General features: G+C 32.9%; 1 protein-coding gene across 3 annotated transcripts; it reads right to left on the bottom strand.

The window, feature by feature from the left end:
• Positions 1-1,835: 1,835 nt before the first annotated feature.
• On the bottom strand, positions 1,836-20,642 carry LOC148597971 (uncharacterized). Of its 3 annotated transcripts, none has more exons than XM_088561008.1 (24): positions 20,569-20,642; positions 19,581-19,628; positions 19,250-19,390; positions 18,249-18,313; positions 17,625-17,715; positions 17,036-17,182; positions 15,622-15,769; positions 15,114-15,240; positions 14,586-14,696; positions 13,895-14,036; positions 13,354-13,496; positions 12,856-13,025; positions 12,475-12,606; positions 11,582-11,731; positions 10,852-10,945; positions 9,999-10,175; positions 9,352-9,491; positions 8,131-8,349; positions 7,348-7,600; positions 7,030-7,193; positions 6,107-6,302; positions 5,397-5,558; positions 4,664-4,771; positions 1,836-4,143 (listed from the first exon to the last, which is right to left on the bottom strand). In XM_088561008.1, the coding sequence occupies exons 2-24, from the start codon at positions 19,600-19,602 to the stop codon at positions 4,042-4,044; spliced, it is 3,204 nt and encodes a 1,067-aa protein (XP_088417134.1). In that variant the 5' UTR covers positions 19,603-19,628; positions 20,569-20,642; the 3' UTR covers positions 1,836-4,041. The 3 variants fall into 3 exon arrangements, with proteins under 3 accessions (XP_088417134.1, XP_088417136.1, XP_088417135.1); XM_088561010.1 differs by having other exon boundaries at positions 20,515-20,625; XM_088561009.1 differs by having other exon boundaries at positions 20,475-20,614.
• Positions 20,643-24,346: the final 3,704 nt, after the last annotated feature.

Genomic DNA, 24,346 nt, shown 5'->3' with positions numbered 1-24,346 from the left:
TAGGAACGTACGCAAAAATAGTCCTACGCAGAAATTTACCCTGTTCCTCATAGTGCTGTGAAAAAAGTTCTCATCTCATTTAAAAAATTTAAACAGTTTCTGAAAGGAAAAACATTTCTGTACATTTTATAGGTGCATTTTGCTTCTTGTGATGTGAAGCCTAATCTCCATAATGATTTCTAAATATACCCCTATCTTGTGAAAACACTGGGATTTCCCATGCTATTTATAGACACTTCACTTCCGGTGACCAGTACTGCACTGCAAGTCTGCTAACCCCACATGCCATTCTGAGGATTGTGAGCTGACATATGTAGAATCATGCTGATATATAGTCCTCTGCAGGTTAAAGTTAAGGTAAAGTCCAGAGAAGCCATTGAATATTGTGAAATTAGCATAGAAGCCTATGGGAAGTGGAATTAGTGGATTTTAGCCTAAAAATGCTGAATACAAACGATCCGATGATTTGTAAGGGTTGTGTCCCTTAGCCTAGGTCTACCTCCTTAAGCTGAAAGTTTATTTCAAATTTCATGCACCACCTCAGTGGTTCAGTGGTAGCATGTCATCTCGAGTGCTGATGTTGCAGGCTTCAATTAACACCTAAGTCTTAAAAATTGGTAGTCAATGCTTTTCAACCAAGCATACAGCATAGACATGTAGAAGAGTTAAGACTTGTTTGCTTTGAGTCAGAATAGTGTGTTTGAATGGGGTTATAATCCTGCCCATGACATATTGCTTCTGTGAGCTAGCATAATAAAATTCTGGCTTAGTGTGCCAGACAGTCTTTATTGTAGTACTAAGCAGGGTATGTTCAGCTGGACAAATGTTCTTGTCCAGAAATGGATGAAATATCTTCAAAAGGGATGGTCAATCAAATTTTATACATCAAAAGGAAAAAGTACCAAATAGTGAACAGATATGGGAGAAAATGTCTATTTGACAACTTCATTAGAAGCAGCAAATTAACCAGAAAATCTATTCAATAGTGTAAATTTGATAAATAGTAGCACCTAGGTTCTAACGTATTGTATAATCTGAAATTCATCATCTTTTACCCTTTTACCTCAGCAACAACCCCTACAATGATAGAAATTTTTATGAAAAAGGTCCAGAATACAAGTTAAAATTACCCACTGTCTGCTCAAAGACAACTGATTCTGATAGAAAGTAAAAGTAAAAAAAATACTGATACATAGTCAAATGAATACAGGTAGAGGAGCAAATGTATACTGATAGGGAGAACTACTGTATGCTGATGGGGAGACAAATGTATACTGATAGGGAGAACTACTGTATGCTGATGGGGAGACAAATGTATACTGATAGGGAGAACTACTGTATGCTGATGGGGAGACAAATGTATACTGATAGGGAGAACTACTGTATGCTGATGGGGAGACAAATGTATGCTGAAAAGGAGAACTACTGTATGCTGATGGGGAGACAAATGTATGCTGAAAAGGAGAACTACTGTATGCTGATGGGGAGACAAATGTATACTGATAGGGAGAACTACTGTATGCTGATGGGGAGACAAATGTATGCTGAAAAGGGAACAAATAAAGGAAGAACGGATATGATTAATATGTCAAAGAGACAGCAACCCCACCAAAATAAAAAAATGTCAGCTCAAGGCTACCTATGGGTCTTCAATGAATGACGAAGAAACCATTACACCATTGGGCAGGCTGCAGTTGGCCCTGCAACAACATAGTACACAGGTACAAAAACGTATGCTGGTAGAGGGACAGGTGTTGATAGGGTACAAATGTATGCCAATAGGGAGACATAGGTACGCTTTTGCTGATACAGAGGCAAATATAATTGAAAAGACATTTAAGCTATATGCTTTAATAATATATATAATAGAACTTAAGGCTGCCGGCAGCTAACACTACCAGAGTGTTTCATCCTTGTGTCAAACAAGTTAGTAGTTCTACTTAGATAAAAAATAACAATGTGAAAATAGTAGTTTGATAAAAAAACATTTGATTTATAAATCTACCAGAAGGAATGTAACAGAAATACATGTCAAATTCCTCGCATGTTTAATCTTGTCAAACAAGTTAGTATTTAGTATAAGAAATAGTCATTTTAAGAAAATGTTAAAATCGTCTAAACTAGATTTTGGGAATAAATCAATTTCACAACCAGAATGTATAGTAACTGGGTCTAATTAATTCATTTTGCCTACAGAAAAAAACAAGAAACAACATGGTAAAAACATTGATCTGAAAGAAAAAATGGTTTAGGTGACCATAAAAAACTTTTGGAACGGATTGGGCTATAATAAGCATGTACAGTTTAAAAAAACGGCAAAAGCCATCATATATGTATTCAATAATCAATGGAAAAACAGCTGGTAAAATGAAATATATTATCTTGGATGGAATTGAGAACAGCTAAATGAGCACTAGCCAATTAGTTCTTAGTTACATGGTTTTTCACTTTAAACAGATTGGATAGGATATATAGTGTTACAGCTATAGAAAATTTTCAGAATAAAAGACACAAAGTAGCAAATAAATGAAATATCTACTTCAGTAAAAGTCCATAGTAAATATTGGTAGTAATAATGCAAAGCTAGATGAAATTATTTTAACCATCATTTATCAATTTCATATTAGTGTACTATGTTCAAGTTAAATCAATATACTTGCATCCAAATTTCAAAATGGCGTTAGTCAAAATTAAAAGTGTCAAAACAATAAACCTAATAGTTGAAGCTCAAAAAACCTTTAACAGAAAAAAAGCAATTGGAGATATACAATAGTCAGTAAGTTGCAGTATGAGAATCTGTTTCTCCTACATCATGTAACTAGTGGTAAATGTCTATTGAAACATTCCATTACATTTTTTGCATCATTATTTGTCATTATTTTTCATGTATTGCACAATATCTATGTATATAAAACATGAAAGAAGAAATCACATTTTAGGCAAGTTACAAAGAAGAACAAATTAACAAATTATCACAAACAAATAATAACAAATCACTAATTCTAAGACCTGCATAGTATTTATCATTTACTAGTTCAAGATAAAAAATTCCTCTTATAAATTTAACTCTGCAAAATCAATGCACAAAAAGTGGAAAAAATTGTCCAATTTTGCTTCCAACAATCTTTTTTTGATATATGCGCCAATCTAAACTTGTTCTTGTAGAAACTAATACCCTGCTCCAGAGTTTTTCAAAAGCTTTTTAAAACTTTCATTCTTGATATCTGTTGTATTAAGTTTCACGAGAATCAAACCAGTAATAAAAGAGGGGTGTATATCGATTCAAACATGTACCTCTCCCCCAATTTTACATGGGGAGATAAAAGCAACAGAAGAAACATAGAAAAAAAAAAGAAAACATAGAGATTGCAGAATAACAAAAGTAAACAATTATCAATCAAATCAACTAAAGTGATCTATAAACAAAATTGTAAATATATAAAATCAGAACACCTCTATAAAAATTCAAACCAAATCAAAAATAGTTATAAAAGAATCACAGAAATTGCATCATTAACAAGTGATAACACATCGAGGGACGGAAATAATAATGTATTGATAAACAACATAATTTTCTTGATCACATGGAATTAAAAATGTTACATAGAACTGTTTTATCTTAAATTATGCCTTAATTAAGTTTTCTTCTTTTTAACAAAATCAATGATGTGTTCTTGTCTTAAATGATTTTACAACTCATTCTTGGACAAAAAAACAAGAAAACATGTTGGAGGGGATTTTCTTACCATAATCAAAACAGTTACATACTATGCTAGAAAGTACATTCCAAAAGTTTTTCTTTTAAAATATATGCTTAAAACTTAGGAATCAGTGTACAATTGTAAATAATGTCTCAAATTAAAATGTAACAATCACAATAGTTTATCATCTAAATTTATATCATTTTTTACAATAGAATCACAGCCAATTATTAATTTTAACAAGTGATTTTTTTCATATAAAAAGGTCAGATCCCGTCTACATAGTTATAGCATTTTCTGTTTTTAGACTGTTCCAAGTCTATTAGTGGGTATGTCAGATTTATAACATTTTCTTCTTTTTGATTGATCCTGGACTACTTGGGGGTGTGTCAGATTCAGCTGCAAATCCACTCTTTGACATTGAAGTGTGACGTCCTCTGACCTAAAAATTTATAGAAGTGCACATGTAAAAACAGTCTTAGTTAAGCTCTCATAGTTCATTCTTATTGGTATATCTCAGTGAGTGGTTAAATATATACACACTATTTTATAACCATTGTGGGGTTACTAAATTTCTATGAGCAGTTTTCCACCATTTCTATTTTCCAAGTTTTCAAATATTCTCAAAACGGTTATTCTTGATCTGTAATATTTACCCACTCTAATAGAAAAATTTATAATTTTACAAACTCACTGAAGCTTCCATATTGAAAATCTAACTATGTTACTATCTGGAGTAGAAAATCCTACTCATAGGAGAATCCCATTCTAATAAAGCCTATTCTTGAATGAAATTATTTTTCCACACTCTATGGTAAAATTAAAGATTTTAACATGCTTGCTAAAGCTCACATGTTGAAAATTCTGAATGGAGAAATACTATAAACCACTCATTATTGAAATTGTAGGAGAATCCTTTTACATATTTTAAATGGGTGTTCATATTTTCATACTCCACATACCCTACTAAGACTGGCCTGTGATCCAAGGTTCTCAATGCCCTTAGCTCCCTTCTCCAAAGCAAACTTTATATCCTTGTCCATGCCTGGGATAGCAATATCACCAAAAATCTGAAAGAAGACAATAAAGAAGATGATGATATTTACTTCAGAAAAAAAAGTGAAAGAAAAAGAAGTAGAAGCAAAAAAATGATTGATAATTTCTCCTCCTCCTTAAAACTGTGTAAGAAATTAAAGTGCAGCCACAATGGGAAATATTTTAAAGGTTAACAGTTCATAATATAATATTCTTGGATATATCAAATCACAAAATTTGGTCCCAAATGAAATGGGAATTCCCATAGATGTGTATATTGAAAACCTCAAAACCACAAATTCAAAAATTCCATGAACTTGTGTTTCTACCAAAATCAATGAATATTGGTATCCACGAATAAAAGTACTTTCACAGTACATGAATCTATGAAAAAATGCAATTGCACAATGCTGCTAAATAAATTTCACATGTTAGGGAAATTCTATCACCTCACAATTAGAAACTGTTAAACAATTCAATAAAAAAATATCTGTTTATGATTGAAACTTTGACATAATCCACTTCCGCCAAATATATTGAAAATTTACATTATCTGTTTAAGAGCATTGCATACACTTAAACAAACAATATAAATTGCATTACTTAATATCAAGATCTGATACTGAAGAAAAATGTTTTGTGATGAATTATCTCCCTTACCTCAACAACAGCTCCATCTGGTAGTCTAAGGAAGTGTCGGTAGAGTTCCCGTAGTCCATCAAGGTGTATAGTATGTATGGAGACATGTGTGGTGATCTCCTTACGTCCCTGTTTCACCTCACGGTGTTCCACGCCATGGTCGTCCCAAATACTCTCTTCAACCTGAAAAAGAACATACAAATTGTTTTTAAATTAATAAATTTTGAATAAGAGTTGACACAGCGTATACTGCAGAAAAAACTTAAAAGTCCAAATCCCAAATTAGATCTAACTGTTAAAACACTCCACTTTCTGTTCAGATGACCTTCATGAGCAGCCAATAAGATGTCAGCTTTTATATTTATGAAAATTCAGTTCAATAGGAAAACCTATTCTTGATTTCTGAAAAGGCATGTCTGTATGAGGAGTCATCTAGATGTCAGCTATCGTCATCATACTTATTCTTGGTTTCTGAAAAAGGTCATCTGATCAAGAAGTAGAATAGAGTATTGTAAGATCCCAGGGTTAGATTCCCAAAGTTAGATCCCAGTAATTGACATATACTTAACTGAAATTGCATGTGTCAAACAAAAAAACCTTACAATCTAATAAAAATTATGACACTTATAGTAAAAACATAGGCAGCTTGTATTTCTACACCATTTGTTTACATTACTAGAATTTCTGATGTAATCTACCAGTAATTTCATTTTTTTAAGTGCTAAACTTACATCTTCTTCCTCCCAAATATAGTCATACACAGCAGTTTTCTTCCTCTCCCCTTCTTCTCCTCTCCACATCTCTGCTTTCTTCACAATATAATTCATCTCCTGGTTGGAGACTTCAAGGTCATAGGGAACAAAGAAATTATCTTCTCCACCATGGAGTCTCCAGTATACATCCAACATTCTGCCATTGTTGTGAAGTCTTAAAATAAAGAAAATAAATAATTTAAATAAAGTACTCTGTAAATGTTCTTTTATTCTTGTGTCATTTCAATATCTCATAGGTTCATTTCATTGAAACATTCAAGTTTTGAATTATAAGAAATTACAAAAGTATCCAAGCAATTATATTCAACATAATGAATATTGCAAAATTGAACGAAAATTTTACATTCAATTCAGTATTTAAATTATTGATTTGACCTCAACAAAGAAAACAGTAAAAAATGCTACCTCAAGAACTGCAGTTCCTCCACTGTATTTACCTATTGTCTAAAAATCATGACAGGGATTATTTTTCATTGGAAATCCTTCAATAGGCCTTGTAGAAAATGTATTCATAGATAAAATTGCAAATGAAAGTTTCCCACTGGAGATATTAACACTTAAAATTTGAGTTAAATTCTATTACAGAGAGTTCAGGAAAATTTTCTGCCAAAATTTTTACACTATAACCAATCAAAAAAAATTTTCAGGATGTAAGCAGATCAAAGGAAACGAACACAGGAAGAATTGTTTTTAGGACGTAACAAATTAATTTGAACAGTTTCATTGATTACCTTGATATATGATCAGTCCCTGCCTGGTTTTTAGAAAGAACCATACCTAAGTGACCTTGATGTATTAAATAAACCCCTTGAATAAACACTGCTATATCTTACATGCTGTGGTGTGAAGGAGTAGAAAAAAGGAGGGGCTTAACATCATACCTGAGGAAGTACATGTAGATGATCGAAGCTGTCATGAACATGGTAAACAGATACAGGAATGAAGTAATGAAGATTCCTGCCAATCCTGAGCCTTCAGTTCGTTCGAAATGCCAGTACAGCTTCATGAAGTCTGCCTCTGGATTTACAGCATCATTGATGTATCTCTGTAAATGTAAGTATAAGTATTACATTTTTTTTTATTTCTATGGTGATAAAAGTTTCAAGAAAAAAAAAAATATCGTGTTCTGAGAAATCTATAATCAGTCAAATTTAACTAGAAAAACTGAAAAAAAACTGAGGCCATTGACATATATGCACCTTAAGAATGCAGTCCACAGCCAGTATCAGCAGTGGGTCTAAAAGCGTCATTAGACCATAAGATATTGTGAATTTACATCCAATGTCAGGGAACAGTCCAAATAACTTCTGGGAAATCCAACAAAACAGAACCAGTAGAATGAAGATTAGAATGTTCATGATTGGACCCAGCCATACTACTGCTATCTCCTCTCGAGTTTTCATCAAGTTACTCTGGTAGTTTAATTCTACTGTGTATGGGAGGAAGTTGAATCTGAAAATTGAAACATTACACGTATGTTTTAATGCAAGTACTTTCAGTAGGCCTTTCAATTGTTCCACTCAGTCACTGCATGTAGGATCAAACAGAGTTCTTGGGGTTTTCCCTTTGAATAATGCTTTCAAAATAAAGAAAGATGAAATCTGATTGGCTGATCAGAAAGGTCATCAGAACAGAAAGTAGAATGTAGTGTTGTTGGATCCTACATGCAGTGACTGAATGAAACAATTGATAAGTCTTAGTTCAATAAGATTGTCAATAGTGCAAAGCTTAGATGGATAATACTTGTAGTTATCATGGGAAATTTGATTTTCACGGAAATAAGAACTTCTAAATAATAGGTCATATAAATATATGTATTTTTTTTGTAAATACACCATTTACCCATTAGTCTTTCACTAAGTAGTGAACATTTGAAAAGTTTTTATATAAAAACAAGTGAATATTCAGATTTGCTTTATTGAACTAAATTTAAAATTTCAAGCAAATTGGTACTAATTTGATTAAACAGAAAAAAAACACACTTGTTAATAGGTATGCTGATAGCACTAAGGAAGAGCCACTGTCCAATGTAATGCATGTACGTCCTGATGAAGAATACAATGATAAACATCAGTAACATTCCCCAGAATTCTCGGCTTCTCCACTGGGACAAACCAAGCTCGGCCAAAAACTGTCGTCCAACGTACTGAAGTTTCTCGTGGCTGCTTCTGGCTAGTCTTCCTTTACCAGCAAATGGTGGTCTGAAATCAAATTCATTCTGAATGTAAAGTTTAGTACTTTCGTTTTTTTATTAGCATATTTTATTGGTATTTTATTTGTTTTTAGTTTTGGATTCACCTTTTAAATGTGGCTACTTTTTTTAAGTAGAAGATGCCTACCCTACCAGTGCACCTGGTCCATGCATCAAATTTTTAGTTGTGTCTGGTTGTTCATTTACATTTGTTTTCTTTATGGGTGTTGTATTGATTATTTATTGTTCTTTGTGGTATGTTTAGTTTCCATTTCTAGTTTTTATCCATGGAATACTCATGTGTTATTTTGATTACTCATGATTCATTATCATGGTTTTTGCTTGAACTTCAGAAATACTGTCCTAAGTACTGAATTCATTACATTGCACTTGTACTTGACAGTGCAATATATATATATAAAAAAAAAACAAGGAATAATACTAATACTCATACAATAACCCTTTTTTACTGTAAAGCTTAGCTAAAAACTTGGTTTAAAATGCATTTTTGTTATAGATGACATCAATTTGAAGTTAAATACTGTCAAATTCTGAGGTTGGTAATTTTTGCAGATTCTGTCAAGTGAGCATATTTGTTGGTATCAATTTTTGCAGTTTTAACGAATGATAAGGGTTTCAAAGTGATAAACATCAAATTCCTGGTAGTTTTTCCTACTCTGTTCATTGTGAAAATAGCAAAAAATAAGTACACTGCAAAAATCAATACACTTTCAGTATGCAATATTGATTACATTGCAGAAACCCTAAAATTTTGAGACTTGATGGGCTAAAACCCACAGTATGTCAGAACTTGGTCAAAAGTCCATACCAAACCTCTGACCCAACATGTTCAAATAAGATAAATTGTAACAAGATCATAGATGTGTTTCATGGCTTCTGACATATGAAGCATCAATTTTTTCTTTTGCTGCTTCGTCTGAAAATGATTGAATCCACCATTAGTTTTTCATCAAGACTTACATTGTATAAATCATAAGAATGGAATACTCACTGCACAACAAAGGAATGTTCCTCAAGTTCTTCTACATGTGTCAGTCTCTTCTTCTTCAAGTGAGGGGCCAGCACGGGTGTCTTAGGTAACATGGAATACAACTTCTTGTGGTAAATATCTACAGGCTTATTGTGGTATTGCTAAAACCATAAGAAAAAGTTTCTAAGTAGAGTTGTTGTTTTATGTATAGTTCCGCACGAGAATGTTGCAAAAGCAGAGAATAAATATGATCACTCGTGCCAAAAACGCAGTAAGATTTAACTTGTGCACAGATTCGTTAAATCTAGGCTTTCTTTGGTATTCGTGATGATATTTTGGTTATTCACTCTTTCCAAGTAATTATCCTATGTATATTTTTTGTTAGTTTACATGACTTATATAAATAGTTTTAAAATTGTTCAAAATAATATGGAGGACATTCTCAAAATAGTTGTTGAGTTGTTACTTAAAAGACATTTATTTTAGATAAAGAGCTAAATTGCATCAGATGAATTTTATGAAGTTTAGATTTGTATGCAACATAAATTTATTTTTTAAAGGTAAAATGTATTTTTTTTTATATCATTTAAATTTTCCATGACTTGGTCTTAGATCTGACTTGCTACCATGACAATGAGCTGAGCCTTGTCACCATGCCAATAACCTACCTTGTAGTACATGCCAGGCATGCCCTTGACAGGGTTAAAGTCTTCTTCCTTTCTGATGGCAAGGTCAGACAACTCATCATCGTCACTTTCCTCTTCACTATCACCAATAGCTAGGTTTAACTTCTTGTCCTTGTGTATGATTCTGGAGCCATATGTTGTGGCATGGGTCTCTGTTTTCTAAAAAAATAAAGCGAAAAAAAAAAATTCGCAAAAATGTTGAATTTCAAAGAACCAAAACTACAGTAGATATGTCTTACAATTATGGTCTGATGTGGTTTAAGAAAATATTTTGGATTGATATACTCTATTCAGTAACAAGTAAGAGGCAAAAAATAGATTGGACAGAATGATTTGCTCTGTCATGATGAGAAATAAATTGACTCCTTTTTATTCAATCTACCAATCTTGATTTTGCCTCCAACATTTAGTCAGAGTAGAGAATGTAAAACAAAAAAAGATGTTTATATTCGGTTGCAATGTTATTCTTTTAATTTCAACAATTAATCCCTGTCTACCAAGCAACATTGTGCTAAGAATATCCCTGCTCAATCATTTCCGTCCAATTGTCATACAGTTAACAAGAAAATAAAAAGCAAGGAACCGGGGAAGAAGAGACATGGAAAAAGTCATCATGCAGAAGCAGTATGCCAAATATTTAAGCAGAAATCTGATACAGAAAAGCGTAACAAATGTACAAACAAGAAAGGTGATTTCAATATAGCTCCCACTTCAATCACCAGGATTTGCCTACAATCTCTTGACTTTATAACCCCAAAACCCCTTAATTTTCTAGTCCATAAGGATTTTTCCAATCCCCAAAGCAACTAAAGTCTTTGACACCAATACTACATACCTTATCTTTGTCAGCCAGTTTAACTTTGGATGCTGTGGCCTCTGACCTGACATCTATTGTTCCAGAATCTGTTGCTGTCAAACTGGGTGTTGATCTGAAAATATAATTCATATTCTATACGAATGACAATTTTATTCTTCAAATTTCATTCCATCATTCACTCTATTTTTCTAGTCTAAAAATTCATATTGAAATTCTCAATATTCAGAAATAGACTTTTTTCAATTTGGTAGTGTTGTTGTATCTCTGACACATTCCCTGTTCTGGCATTTCTCTCTACAAAACCTACAACAAAAGTTGATCCTGATTGAGTATTCCTCAGTTTACCTCAACATGCATCTTTTACAAAAGTCTCCCACGACAGACAATAACTGAATCATCTAGTGAATACATATCCCTCCTCGCTGACCTCATTTTGTTAGGTTAACCTATTCAATAACCATGACAAAATAATAACCTGAACTGATGACAATATTAAACCCTCCACAGATCCCATATCAGCAGTTGACCTGGCATCTCTATATTCCTCAACTGACCTTACTCTTTCAATGAAGCTAAACTTCAACTCTCACACAACAAATCCCCATCTTGTGACAATACTTACCCCTCATCAGATCCCAAAGCAGCGGTTTACATGGCATCCATATATTCCTCACCTGACCATACTTGGGTCAAGGAAGCTCAACTTCAACTCTCACACAATAAATCCCCATCTTGTGACAATACTCACCCATCATCAGATCCCATTGTAGAGGTTGACCCTGGTAGTGGTTTTTCTCCATCTCTATATTCCTCAGCTGACCTTACTCGGTCAGGATAGCCCAACAATCCTGATGTAAAATGGAGCTCAACTTCAAATTCCTTCTGCCCAGCTAAATATCTGTAATTAAAAAAGATGCAAATGAAATGAATATACTTCATGTCAATTTGCTTTATTTTGATTGGTTCAATACAAAGGTAATATTCTGCCCTATCACATGTTTCAGAAGGTGATAATTTTTTTTATCTATTACCATCTCGTGAAAATGAAATATTCAGTATGATAAAGTAAATAACTTATGGCTAAGAGGGTATTAGAGTAGTTTGTCACTCCTTGAAAATGCACTGTCACCCTCGGCCATGCCTTGGGGTGACAAACCACTCTTATCAAAGTCTTAGCTATATGTTATTTATACATGTATACGACCTAAATCGCAAACAGCAAAATCATATCAAAGATGAGGGTGAAAGAACTTATTCAAACATGATCTTAAGACCACCGCCATGGTAAAAAAAAGTGATAAAAACATGACCAACATTTCGTGTAGCACATAGGCTACATCTATTCAAAAATATATGAAGAAACTACCAGTAGTCCTATTAGAATTGAAAGAAATCACGGAAACTCTATTTTATCATTATTTTACAATGGGCTGGCCATTTATGTCCCTATTTAACCCCTAGCTACAGCTTGGAGTAAAACAATTTGACATAAATGGCCAGCCTGTGATAAAACAATGATAAAATGGAGTTTCCATGATTCATTTTTTAATTCTCCACTAATGCCTGAACAGAAAGACAAACAATGGTATCTCATAATACATCCCTCTAAAAACTAGCATTTACAAATTGATTGTTATCTACCTTGGAAGCTTGATGATTTCAAAATACAGATTGGACATCCAATGGTCTAAGTCTGATGCCATAAGTTCTTCCATTTTTTCATGTTTATCTAGAATAGGATCCATTTCTCCTCGCAGCATCGGACACTTGTATCTGGAAGATAGATTTAAACTTTGAATTACTCTTTCATAACATTTTGCAGGAATTTTTTGATATATTAAGCTATTTAGAAATAAATACCACCATATTCTGAAAAATTGTGAACATGTATAATGAATATTGAGGAATTATTGTGTCGACAACTTAAAAAAGTGACAACATGTCCATAATATTTTAAATAACGAATGTAACTACAACAAAATCTACATTTGAACTCTGATTCAAAAGTTCAAATATACTTACTTTCCTTCAACTACATCAAACTGTCCATCACAGATAGGGAAAGATCCCCAGGCAACCACTCTGTCCTTAGCAACTACTGATCCTCTCAGGAGAAAGAGTTCAAAGGTCAATACCATTCCAGGTCTCAGAGATGCTTTGGAAGGAAGAACTGTAAACACACTCTGATTCATCTGGAAGGGGAGATAATTAAATACTAATACTCTGAGCAATTAGGCTTCAATCTCAGTTGATTGATAAAAAAAAGATTAAAATGAATAGGAAAGATTGTGCCCTTGTGATCACATAGGTGATGTTCAGCTATTTGAATCACTAAAAAGCATACATAGACTTTTGTACTGAAATTTGTATCAGTTCATTTAAAAGTCTGGCAGAGTGAAATGTTGCTAGTATTTACCTTCTCTTTGCCTTTTCTAAGTTCTTTGGATTATATTATTTATGCTTTCTGTCCACTTTTGTCATCTTCCATTTCAAATGCACGATGTACAAAAATGAACATACCTTCATCTCTACATTGTAAAACTGCCCATCATGAGTTATGGGTAGTGTAGCTCCACCCCACATCTGACCTTTCAACTTTGACCATCTCAGGACATGACCTCCAAGTCTGTTGTACAGTGAAACCATCATTACATATCTTCCACCTATGAATAAATTCAGATATTATTTCGGGAAATAAAACATCAAATGTTTCATATAAAGTATTGGAAAATCAATGCTTTTGACTTATTTAAGTACCCTAACTGCAAAAATTATTGAAATATTGTCATTCTATTAAAAAATGTGGGTTTAATTTTTGTGATGTGGAAATGCATCATCAATAAATTGCCAGATGGCAAGTTATAATTTTAAATCAGTTGCATATTTGGCAATACAATAAAAACCCCAATAATATTTACAGTATGTTATTTAATGATAAAATTCCCAAGCTGTATAATTTTAATTTTTTCATTTAGTTTAATATTGAAAGGTTTAATCCAAAAAAAAAACTGAATAAGTTATTGCCCTTTGCCACATGATTGTTTATCAACCAAATACCTACCTGGAAGTTTGTCCCTGACCCCTCTCAGACATTTGAGTTTGACCTGTATGGGTTGTGGGGTTTTGTCCCAGTCAACCTTCCACCTTCGACCTTTGCTCCCTCCATAGGTTCCATCAGCCAACATCAAATCTCCATAAAATGTCTACAAGAAAGATTAAATTTAAACTTACAAAATAAATTTAGTACTGCAACTTTCTTCCTTTTAAAACTGAAATGTGGGTTCTCAAATACTGTTAACTGTGAAATTTTCCCATCAGTTTTATTTTCACTATTATCACGGTAATACCTATAATGCAAAAATACAACTGTCATGAATATTTTTTCCAAAGAACATGATATTATAATACAGGGGAAGATTGCAAATTTAAAACTGAGCAAAATTAGGTTGATCACAGAAACCACGAAAAAAATAGGGCATGAAAATTTTCCGGTTTACAGTACCAGTTTTACTCTTAGGATCTTTATCGGTTGACTCATAGAAGCAACAACCTGCATGTAGGCCTGTCATGTCCCTAAGAAACATTATTCTGACTCCAAACCAAACAGTCTTCATTTTACCCCCTAATACCACATGCTTGGCAGAATATATGGGACTACAAATTTTAAAGTCTTTAGTATGACTTAGCTTGGGATCAAAACCCATAACTTCCCAATATGGAGGCAAGCATGCTTCAGATGTTTGAATACTCACCTTAACTTCACCCTTTCTATTTTCAAGTACACTGATCAGCTGACTCTCAGCTCTACGGTAGGCTCTGTGTAATCTATCCATCAACAGTTTCTCCTTCTGTCGCAATATTTCCTGGAAAATGTACTCTATATTTTATTTTCCAATAGTTATAGATAATTTTCAGCCCAATGTGGGACTTTAAGACAAAAATAATAACTTTCCAAAAATAAACAAATAACCTAAAATATCTTCAAAAACAGCTTATCACTTGACAAATGGAATATCAGAATTATATGGACATGGACAATTGAAAATATGTTACGAACACGTATTAACATTTCAATGTCAGGTTGTTTTTATCTTTTTGAATAACTGAAAATCTTAAATTTATAATTCCTTTGTCAATAAACTTTTGCAAAGTCATAAAAATTGTAATCATCAAATAAAGCTCAATTTCAGGCAGTAGTTTCTTTACAGACAAATAAAAAGTTACTATATTCAGAAGTGCAAAATTTTTCATTGTGCAAGACATATCAGTGGCCCCTTTACCTCTCTCCTGGCAATGTCATCTCTCTTCTGTTTGGTGATAAGAGCCAACCTCTTCTTTGCCTCTTCCTCACGTTTGAGTATATCCTCTTGAGTGTCACGTTTCCTCTTTGCCTCATGGTCAAGGTATCTGTAGTTTAAATAAAAAGTTTAAACATTTATAGTTTTTAAAAATAAAGATTTGAAAAATAGTTATACTTGTGCTTTTGCATGAAAAAGACAATTTTGTTATATATTGCAATTATAATACTCAACGACTGACGAGTTACACACAATGAAATCCAATATTAATTCTTATTGAGACATCCAATTTAAGCATATTTTTATAGTATCTTAAGTAAATTTGAAAATAAGAAGAAAACTAAAAACATTAAATTACCCGAAAAAAGTGTGAAATGATGTAATTTTTTTCTTTAGCAACTAAGGCATTTTCCCATGCCTCTGTACTCTATAGACCGTTACTTGGAACTATAATTCAGGCTACTAAGAAACTGAGAGCCATATAACTTACTCAATATGCTCATCCCTGAGTCTCTTTTCCTCTTCCTGAACCTCCTCCAAAGAGATTTGTCCCAACATAACAACTTCATCTTTAATTCCTTCTTCAAAATCGTCAAGGTATGGACCTAACTCAGACTTCTCAATCTGTAACTTCAATTCTAAAAGAGAAGCATTCATAATACAGCTTAATATAATTCCACTACCTTCATAAAACATCACAATTGAATTTTTTTATTACATAGATTGCAGTGACTTTTTCTAAAGTTTCCTGTGTAAAAAAAAAAAATGGTAATTCACACTGTGAAATAAATTTGGTAATTTCACTCCTAGACTTTTTCCTGCCAAATTCACAACACAAATATCAATCTGTGGATAAAAAAATCAAAATTTATGTTGTTTATAGTCATAAATTATGAAGAAAATCTATATTAAGATTAGAAAATCAAGTACATGTAGTTATCGTGAATAACCAAAATAAAATTACTGTTGCCAAGAATGCTTGTTCAGCACACTTGTTAAATCCAGGCATTTTTCAGCACTCATGGGTATTCAATCTTTCCATTTAATTATCCTATTATTAATTCTACATGTAAATTGAAATAATTTCCCTTCAAGGGTAGGTAATTACCAACATTTACTGAACATATTTTAACCTGTCCCTTGAGATAGTATATAGGGTGAAGGATTTCATCTGACCTTTAAACAGTAAAAGTAACACTAAATAAGAGGTACAGAACGAAGTGAATGGAAAAATGGCATAAAATCTTCAGGATGCTCCAGATCAAGCGTCAACTGTAAGCACTAATTTATTGAAAGATCTATTAGGCTAAAAAAATATATGCTAGGTTCTCAGGCCCCCCACATCCCTAAAAACCCTCCCAAATCTGCAATTTTTATTATGGTAAAATTTCAAATCCATTTCGGAAATTTTCATACCCAGTCCGGAAATGACTTTTAATTAGTTAATGGAATCACCTGCGTGCTTGACAGAAAGATAAAAGTATGATGTGAATGAGGATGTTATTTATCATTGATCATTAAAAACGAAAATTTGTCTCATGGCAGAGAGATGGCTTTTATTTCTTACCAAATCTCATATTCCAGTGAAGTTTTAATGCCATGGAGTATTTTATTGACCTTCTCAACATCCTGTTCATTTACAGAATTGTTCAATTCGATGAAATTTCTCGATAAAAAAGAAAACTTGCTTCTGATTAAAAAAAAAGCTCCTTCAGCATCAATTTTTTTTTAAAGTGGCCTGAGAACTTAGGCATTTTTTTTGTGTGGCCTTAAACATTGATCGTGAAGATACATAAAATGCATACATTGTACTGTGTCAGAAGTTATAGCAAGGGACATTTATGATACGTATCGAATCAGAAAAGAAGCATATCATTTCAAACCATGTGATTTTATTTATTTACCTGATATCTGGGAATAGTTTTGGATATGTTTTGGGCCAGTAAACAGAGGTGGAGGGTCTGACTTTTTCTCTAGGTCTGTATCCCCATCTTCTAATGAGTTTAGCAATCTATGAAGGTCTGGTAAAGTGTCATCTTTCTGTGGAGGCTCTACAATAAATAAAAAAAATAGCTTCATTAACTGCATGTTCTATAAATTTATATCAGGAAATAGCATACCAGTTGTTCTCACTTAAAGAGCTTTCATTCTTGGTAATGCTATTCAGCAGAATAATCTGGTAAATGCTATTTTAGGCATATATATATATATATATATATATATATACATTCTTCTACAAGTTCCACTGATCTTTTGTCTTCCTGACATAATAAAGATAATGAATGTGTATATTTTCTACCCAAACCATGTAATGTTACGGACTCAAGCTAGAGAGCAGCTCCTAAAAAGATGAATTTCCTAAAGAGCAGCAACAGCACAGCAGCTGGAACTTCTCACCTTTCTGGAGCAGTGGAGTTTACCCCATGGTTTTTATGTGGTATGCGCTTCCAGTACATTTGAGCTTTTCTTCTAAATTTAAAAAAAAATATTTACCAAACTTGAACTCTTCTTCTTCAATTTCAATGCCATATTCTTTAGGATCAACATATGTAAACTCTGTTGTCTGATATTCTCTCTTCTTTACCTGTAATATTGAAACAAATATTTCATTAATTGATGCAGATAGTGTGATTGAAGTCATTTTTAACAAGAATTGCCATTTAATTGGATTACCTCTCCTTTTCAGCGTGTGATGCCCATATCTTTTACAAAACTTGGTGAAAGGGAAAATTCAGACAGAACAAACATCTCCATGTATGACTCCATGTAATAAATTTCCAGAAGAATTCAGTGAGAAATGAAGGAGATGTGAAAAATATGATGATGATGAACCTATACCCAATTTTTTTGTGTGCGGTAAAAAAAAGACATACACTCATATATTGGTATATACAGTGAAACCTGTTTAAAATGAACCCTGAAAACCAAAAACCTGTCCAAACCAGACATGTTTAGAAGTCCCATTGTGTAAGTCCACACATATTTTGAACCTATATAAACCAACCAAATTTGACAGTCTGAAAGGTGTTTGTCTGCAAATTTGACAACCCCATTCCCTTCTACATGTATTTTTATAACTTCAAATATTAGCAATCTGAATGTTAATAGAGTCCTGACCTCCACAGTCTTTTTAGTTTCTGACTTCGTTTCCTCTTGTGGAATTTCTGTAGGGAACTCATCCTCTGAAATATTAAAATGATGGATTAAGTATGTTTACACCAACTCTCTTAATAATTAGATAAACATAATACAATAGTCTATACTACATTAGCAGTAGACTCTTTTGTTCCAATTTTTAGCAGACTCAGTGGCTATCTGAGGTAAATGCAACACTTTCTTGTAAAACATCTAACAATATTCAACCTATTTATGTTGAAATTGGCCTATTTTCACCATGGAGAAACTTACTATGCAACTCAGACATTAACATGAAAGGGTCTATAGTAACCAAATGACTAAATAATAATCTCAGTTATTTACAGTTCACTAAGAAGGTTCATTCTGTAACACCCAAATCTGAGTTAAATTTCAGAGAAACACAGAAATGTTTGCCACAGTCTCATACAATTTTCAACGAGGTCAGCCACGAGTGATAGAGAATAAGTGCAAAATGAACATAGTAAAATACCTAAACAAGTAACCGGTTTAAGGATTCAGGAGAAATATTTTGTTCAAATTTCCCATTCAGTAAATGAATTGTGGAGTTCTCATAAAAATAAATAAAATATTTTGTAGATAAACAATGAATACTTCAATCAAAAGACATAAAAATGTAAGATTTGTGGGAAGTTTCTGGTTGAAATTACTATAATTTCTGTGAAAAATAATAAATATTTAAACTTAAACATAAAAAATTGGCTTTTACATAAAAATCTCTGACGTGCGACCATTTTAATGGGGAAAAATTTCTCAATTGAACTGTTTCAAAGGTTAACAGGTGTGATTTTGCTGCTATTAATTTTGCACTGTACACTCTTTCTAACAAGTAGAGGGACTTATTTTCATTATTTTTCTTGCTCAAGCAAAAAATAAATTGCTTGCAAAAATTATTAAAATGTTCACACTATTTCCAAGGTTATTAATTTAGTTTAAACAAAATACCCATGCTTTAATAATACCTTGAACAGGGGCTGGTGTAACAGTTGTGTTATCAGTTTCATTTTCAATCTGTACAGATTCTGAAATTTTTGTGGTAGCTGCTAAGGACTTTCTACTCTTGTTTTCTTCTGTTGGTTGTTGTTTTCTGGGTTTTCTCCTCTCTGTAAAATAAGACATTAACTTGAAAAAGCATTCCTTAAAATACTATTAACAGTTTACATGAATGACAAAAAGAAAAGAAATTTTGATTGCATACAAGAATTTTTTTTTTATTAAAAAAGTATCATATTCACTTTAAGCGGAAAACAAGAACATCTGTTCATACGTAAGAATGTATGTATTTCAACTTACCCTTCTTTGCTTGACTTTCCATTTTGCTTTTTCTACTAGTTCACTAGTCTGCAAAGTTAGAAAAAAGTTTTATAAATCACTGGTATTTTACTCATTCAAAATGTCAGTTACCTCCCCTTATCATTTTTCTCAGCCAATTATTTTGAACAGTATTAATATTTCCCAAAAGTTTTATTCACAATTTGTAAAATTTCATAAATCGTAAATCATTACACCACAATGAAATGAAATAAATCTAAAAAAAAAGCACATGTCAATGTCACATGTAAAGCTATGTCTTGGACAAATTGACCAGACTGATGAAGATCCTACTTTCAAAATAGACTAAACAATATAGGTGTTTTTGGTTTCGATATGCTCCCAAAGGGTTCAAACAGTAGAGGCATCAGAGGTAGCTATAGGAATTGAAGAACAGGAGGTTCATGCAATGTTACACTTCCATGATTTTCTTTTATTTCAACCAAAATTACATGTATTGGCCATGGACAAAAATTTTACACTTTCCCATTGCTTTCTAAAAAAAAATACGTCTTTTCAACTATCACTTTAAAACTGTAAAACATTATTCCTCAGAAGTAAAAAAGAAATATGTGGAATAAATACAGAGCAAAATAAAAAGCATGATCGGCATTGGAGCATTTGTTAGCCTTCAATAGTAATGGTCTTCATACTATTTAAATTATAATTTATACCTATTTTCTTGATAACTGGTTGAAAACATTAACAAAATATAAGACAGAAATGAGTGCATGATTAGAGAAATAATAAAAAAAATCAACAGGTCAAAAAGCAAGTGTTATCGACCATCTTGGCCCAAGTCTATGGCATTTTGCCAAAACTATTTATATTTCTAATTGACAGTCTTGATATCAGTGAGGTTCGAGATAACATTACCCTGCCCCTGGTATTAAATAGGCTATGGTTTTGTTGTAACCTTAAGCTTGCAAGTCAGACTGTTGCTTGCTGTTACACATTGCAGATAATTTACATTTTAACGACAGGATTTCTTCAGCGCACTTCCTGGGCAGCCATATGTAAACAACCGTGACGTCAATGACGACGAGACCGGAAGCAAAGATAAGTTACGAGAAATCCGAAAATGAATTTCCCGCACATCGTTCAACTATTTGGAGCATCATGAGTTTGATCCATTAAATAGTCAAAAATTCGACTAAAACGACATTTTTACGATTTTTTTTGCATTTTACTATTCGTTGCATTGTGTATGAACATGGATAGTAAAATGCAAATAATCGCGAAAATGGCATTTTAGTAGAATTTTTGACTATATAATGGATCAAATTCATGAACTCAAGCTCTGTGGTTTGGAGGAAAGATATATACAGCTTTTGAGTAAATCATTTAAACAAATATGGTACAGCAATTACATTTCTTTTAGAATAGTGATTAATTGTGTGTGTGTTTTTTTTTTTTTTTTTTTTTTTTATTTCAAAAGTTATTTATTTTTTTTTTTTTTGCATTTTTTTTTGTTGTTTTAATATTGATTTTTTTTGTATAATTCATACTTTTGCATTATTATTTTTATTGTTACTTTTATATGATGTTTTTGTATTTATTTCTATTTTTGATAAAGTTTCACCGTCGACCTATATCACTATTATTAGCATTACACTGTGTACATGTACTCCATGGCTTGTAACCGACTCATTTGTTTGCATTCATGTTCGCTGTGCTAAAACATATACGGTTCTTACCTTACACGCTTTCAAATTATAAATGCATGCCCTTTAAATTGTACAATGGAAGTATCATAATGTAAGAATGTTTTCTCTTCATTTTAATTAGTGAATTAATCAACGACATATTTTCATTAAATTTTAATTTTAATTGACAACTTGTCAAATCAACTTGATACACCTAATTAACGACTGATACTAGAAATGTTCTTAGCAGCAGGTGGTGATAATTGAGGTAAAAGTACGTGTAGATTTAAATTGTTCCATCCTTGATGACTTTATTGACACACCCCCTATTAGTCCGAATCTCCTCTGACCCTGCAACCCTCCTCTTTTTTATTTGGATATTGATATGTCGGGATGGGAGGTTGCAGGGTCAGAGGAAATTCGGACTAACCCCCCATAACACGTACCGTGTCTCACCCCTCACGCAGGTTTTACGGTCTCAACGCTGGATCCACGAATTTTTTAACCCCGGTTTTGATTAATTTACTGTCATTCCTGAGAATAAAGTGGGTAGCGTAAGTAAATTTTTCTGATATTAGTTACCGTTCACTTCATCTATCTAGCAGTTCTTCCGAGCAATAGGTGTAATAATCAACCTTTAAGTGGTTGCACATCTACAGAAATAAAACTGTACCGTTTCTCAAGCATTCGTGAAAAGCAAACGTAAACTCAAGGGACGGATGCAGGATCTCATGTTCGGGGGGGGGGGGGCGTAAATAGAATTAAAGAAAAAAATGTGTCTTAGGTCTCTTAGGTATCAGGTGCTAATACTCCTTTTGTCATAATTTAGTTAGTATGTTGAGATAATTCCCAAATTTTTCATAAATACTCTCATTTTTACAGAATCACGGGCTTTTGATTTAACCCTGGGTTTGACGATTTTACAGTTGCAACGATATCATTTTAATACCAAAACTAGGTAAAATAGAGAGATTTGAAACGTTTTGTTCTTTGTTTGTTTGTTTGTTTTTGTTTTTTTTTGTTTTTTGCTTTTTTTTTTTTCATTTAATTGCCCACGTATTATGTAATTTGTTCAACAAAAACTTACTTATTGATGAAAAAAAACTTGTCCCCTCCTTTGAAAATCTTTACGTTAGCCTCCAATAAAAAATGGTGATTTTATTTCAACATTCGAGCAAGTCAGCATGGTTTCTAGCAAAAGACACTAAGTCTTACCGTACCGATGTAGCTAATCTCATGTTTTTAGTGGAGTCCCGGTTGCTCATTTACTTTTTTCTTTTGTATGTTTTATTTTGGTTACTTCATGTTCTTTGCTGTATGTCTCTATTTTCCCTGTCTGGTCTTTATCCTTGGATGTTTTTCTTTCGATTTCTGCTCGAATTTTGGTTCCCTTAATTACTCCTTGAAAGGAACATATGAATTTCTATTAGGAACACTTAAATCATTTTTAAGATAATTATGGATTATTTTCATGTTCAATGTAATCAGATGTAATCATGATTACTTTAATCATGTAATCACTATGTCTCTTTTTTTGATATCACACTACTTCAATTCATATCTTTTTAGCGCTCGGCATTGCTATTTCAGACATAGTCGGCTGGAATTGAAGTGACCGCTTTTTCAAATGCCGTTAAGATTTTTTATGGTACTTTCCATGTATTGCTAAAATGTTCTGAGCTAGATTTCAATAACTGGGAGCATTCATTAAGTGGATATCTCTTTCTGTCCACATGTTGTATCTTTAGGTATTCAATGGAGTAACTGGGAACATTCATTAAGTGGATATCTCTTTCTGTTTACATGTTGTATATTTAGGTATTCAGTGGAGTAACTGGGAGCATTCATTAAGTGGATATCTCTTTCTGTCTGCATGTTGTATATATGGGTATTCAATGGAGTAACTGGGAGCATTCATAAAGTAGGTATCTCTTCCTGTCTACATGTTGTATATATAGGTATTCAATGGAGTAACTGGGAGCATTCATTAAGTGGATATCTCTTTCTGTCTTCATGTTGTATGTTTAGATATTCAATGGAGAGAGTTGGGTTAATCAAGGATTTATCATTCTTTACCGGAAGGAAAAGGAGGGGACTGGTCATTTAAACTTGCATTTTTTCTTGTACACGTGTGCATGCAGGTTATAAGCAAATCATGCGAAAACCTACTAAATTGAGGACACATACATAATTATTCATGTCCGACTACTGTATTTTGATACTCCCGGTATAAAGTTTGCGTTTTAAACATATATGTATGTAACTAAAGGTCTATGAAGCATTGATCTACACTTAGAAGTGAACGTTCTGGACCTGAATTTCAGAAAATTGAAAAAAGTACCCAGCATTAAAAATTTACCCTCTTCCTTGAAAATAAAAAAAAAAATAAATATGTGACCTACTTTCTACACAAAACAGGTTGACCCCCCTACATTTTGACCATCCGCCCCCATAAACATATGATAAGCCCCTTATTGATTGAATCTCATTGTTTCAGTTCATTTTTGACATTAACAGAGGTTTGTTAAGGCCTTACATTGTATAAAGTTAGTGTGACCCCACAGCAGAAATGTGCCTGTCCACAAACATTAGATTTTTGTCATTAATGTGTCGTCGTGTCATTTTGAGGAATTATGTTCATCGTTCTGTATCCTAGTTCCCGGGACTACGTTCCAGGTATTAGCTACTAGCCGTACACTGTCACCATACTGAATATTGCGATCGGGAACCAGTGCAATCGTCAGCTGCTGTAGATGTTTCACTTTTGTTTTCGGGACTTCAGAGCTTCCTTACATTTAGTGTGTTTGCACTTGGTGAAGACCTAATGATGATCACTGAATATATTAACTGATTTGTTTCACCATATTTGTTCTTTTGTCATACATTTAGAAACCATAGACATCCCAGGGGAGGATACAGGATCTCAGGTTGAGGGGGGTGGGTGTAAATAGAATCAAAGAAAATTTTGTGGTTAAAATTTGTGAAAAATCAAGATTTTATGCAAAAAAGAAGGTTTTTTTTTCAATTCTAGGGCGGGCGTACGTCCGGTACGCCCGTCCTTGAATCCGCGCCTGCTTCCATTTCTGGCGCCTCCGATAATAA

This window comes from Perna viridis, chromosome 14, assembly GCF_037379345.1.
Source record: "Perna viridis isolate PV_CMFRI_1.1 ecotype Kerala chromosome 14, ASM3737934v1, whole genome shotgun sequence".
Lineage (NCBI taxonomy): Eukaryota > Metazoa > Mollusca > Bivalvia > Mytilida > Mytilidae > Perna > Perna viridis.
Note: the sequence above shows the minus strand (reverse complement) of the source record. Positions and strands in the feature narration are given on the sequence as shown.

Bases quoted from the DNA above. Each gene is read 5' to 3' on its own strand.
- LOC148597971 (XM_088561008.1), bottom strand. From the start codon at position 19,602: ATGGAAAGTCAAGCAAAGAAGG. The intron at 15,241-15,621 runs GTAAGTTATATG...TTTAAACTACAG, and splicing joins CTCAGGGATGAGCATATTGA to ATACCTTGACCATGAGGCAA. The intron at 7,601-8,130 runs GTGTGTTTTTTT...TTCAATTTTCAG, and splicing joins ATCAGCATACCTATTAACAA to ATTCAACTTCCTCCCATACA.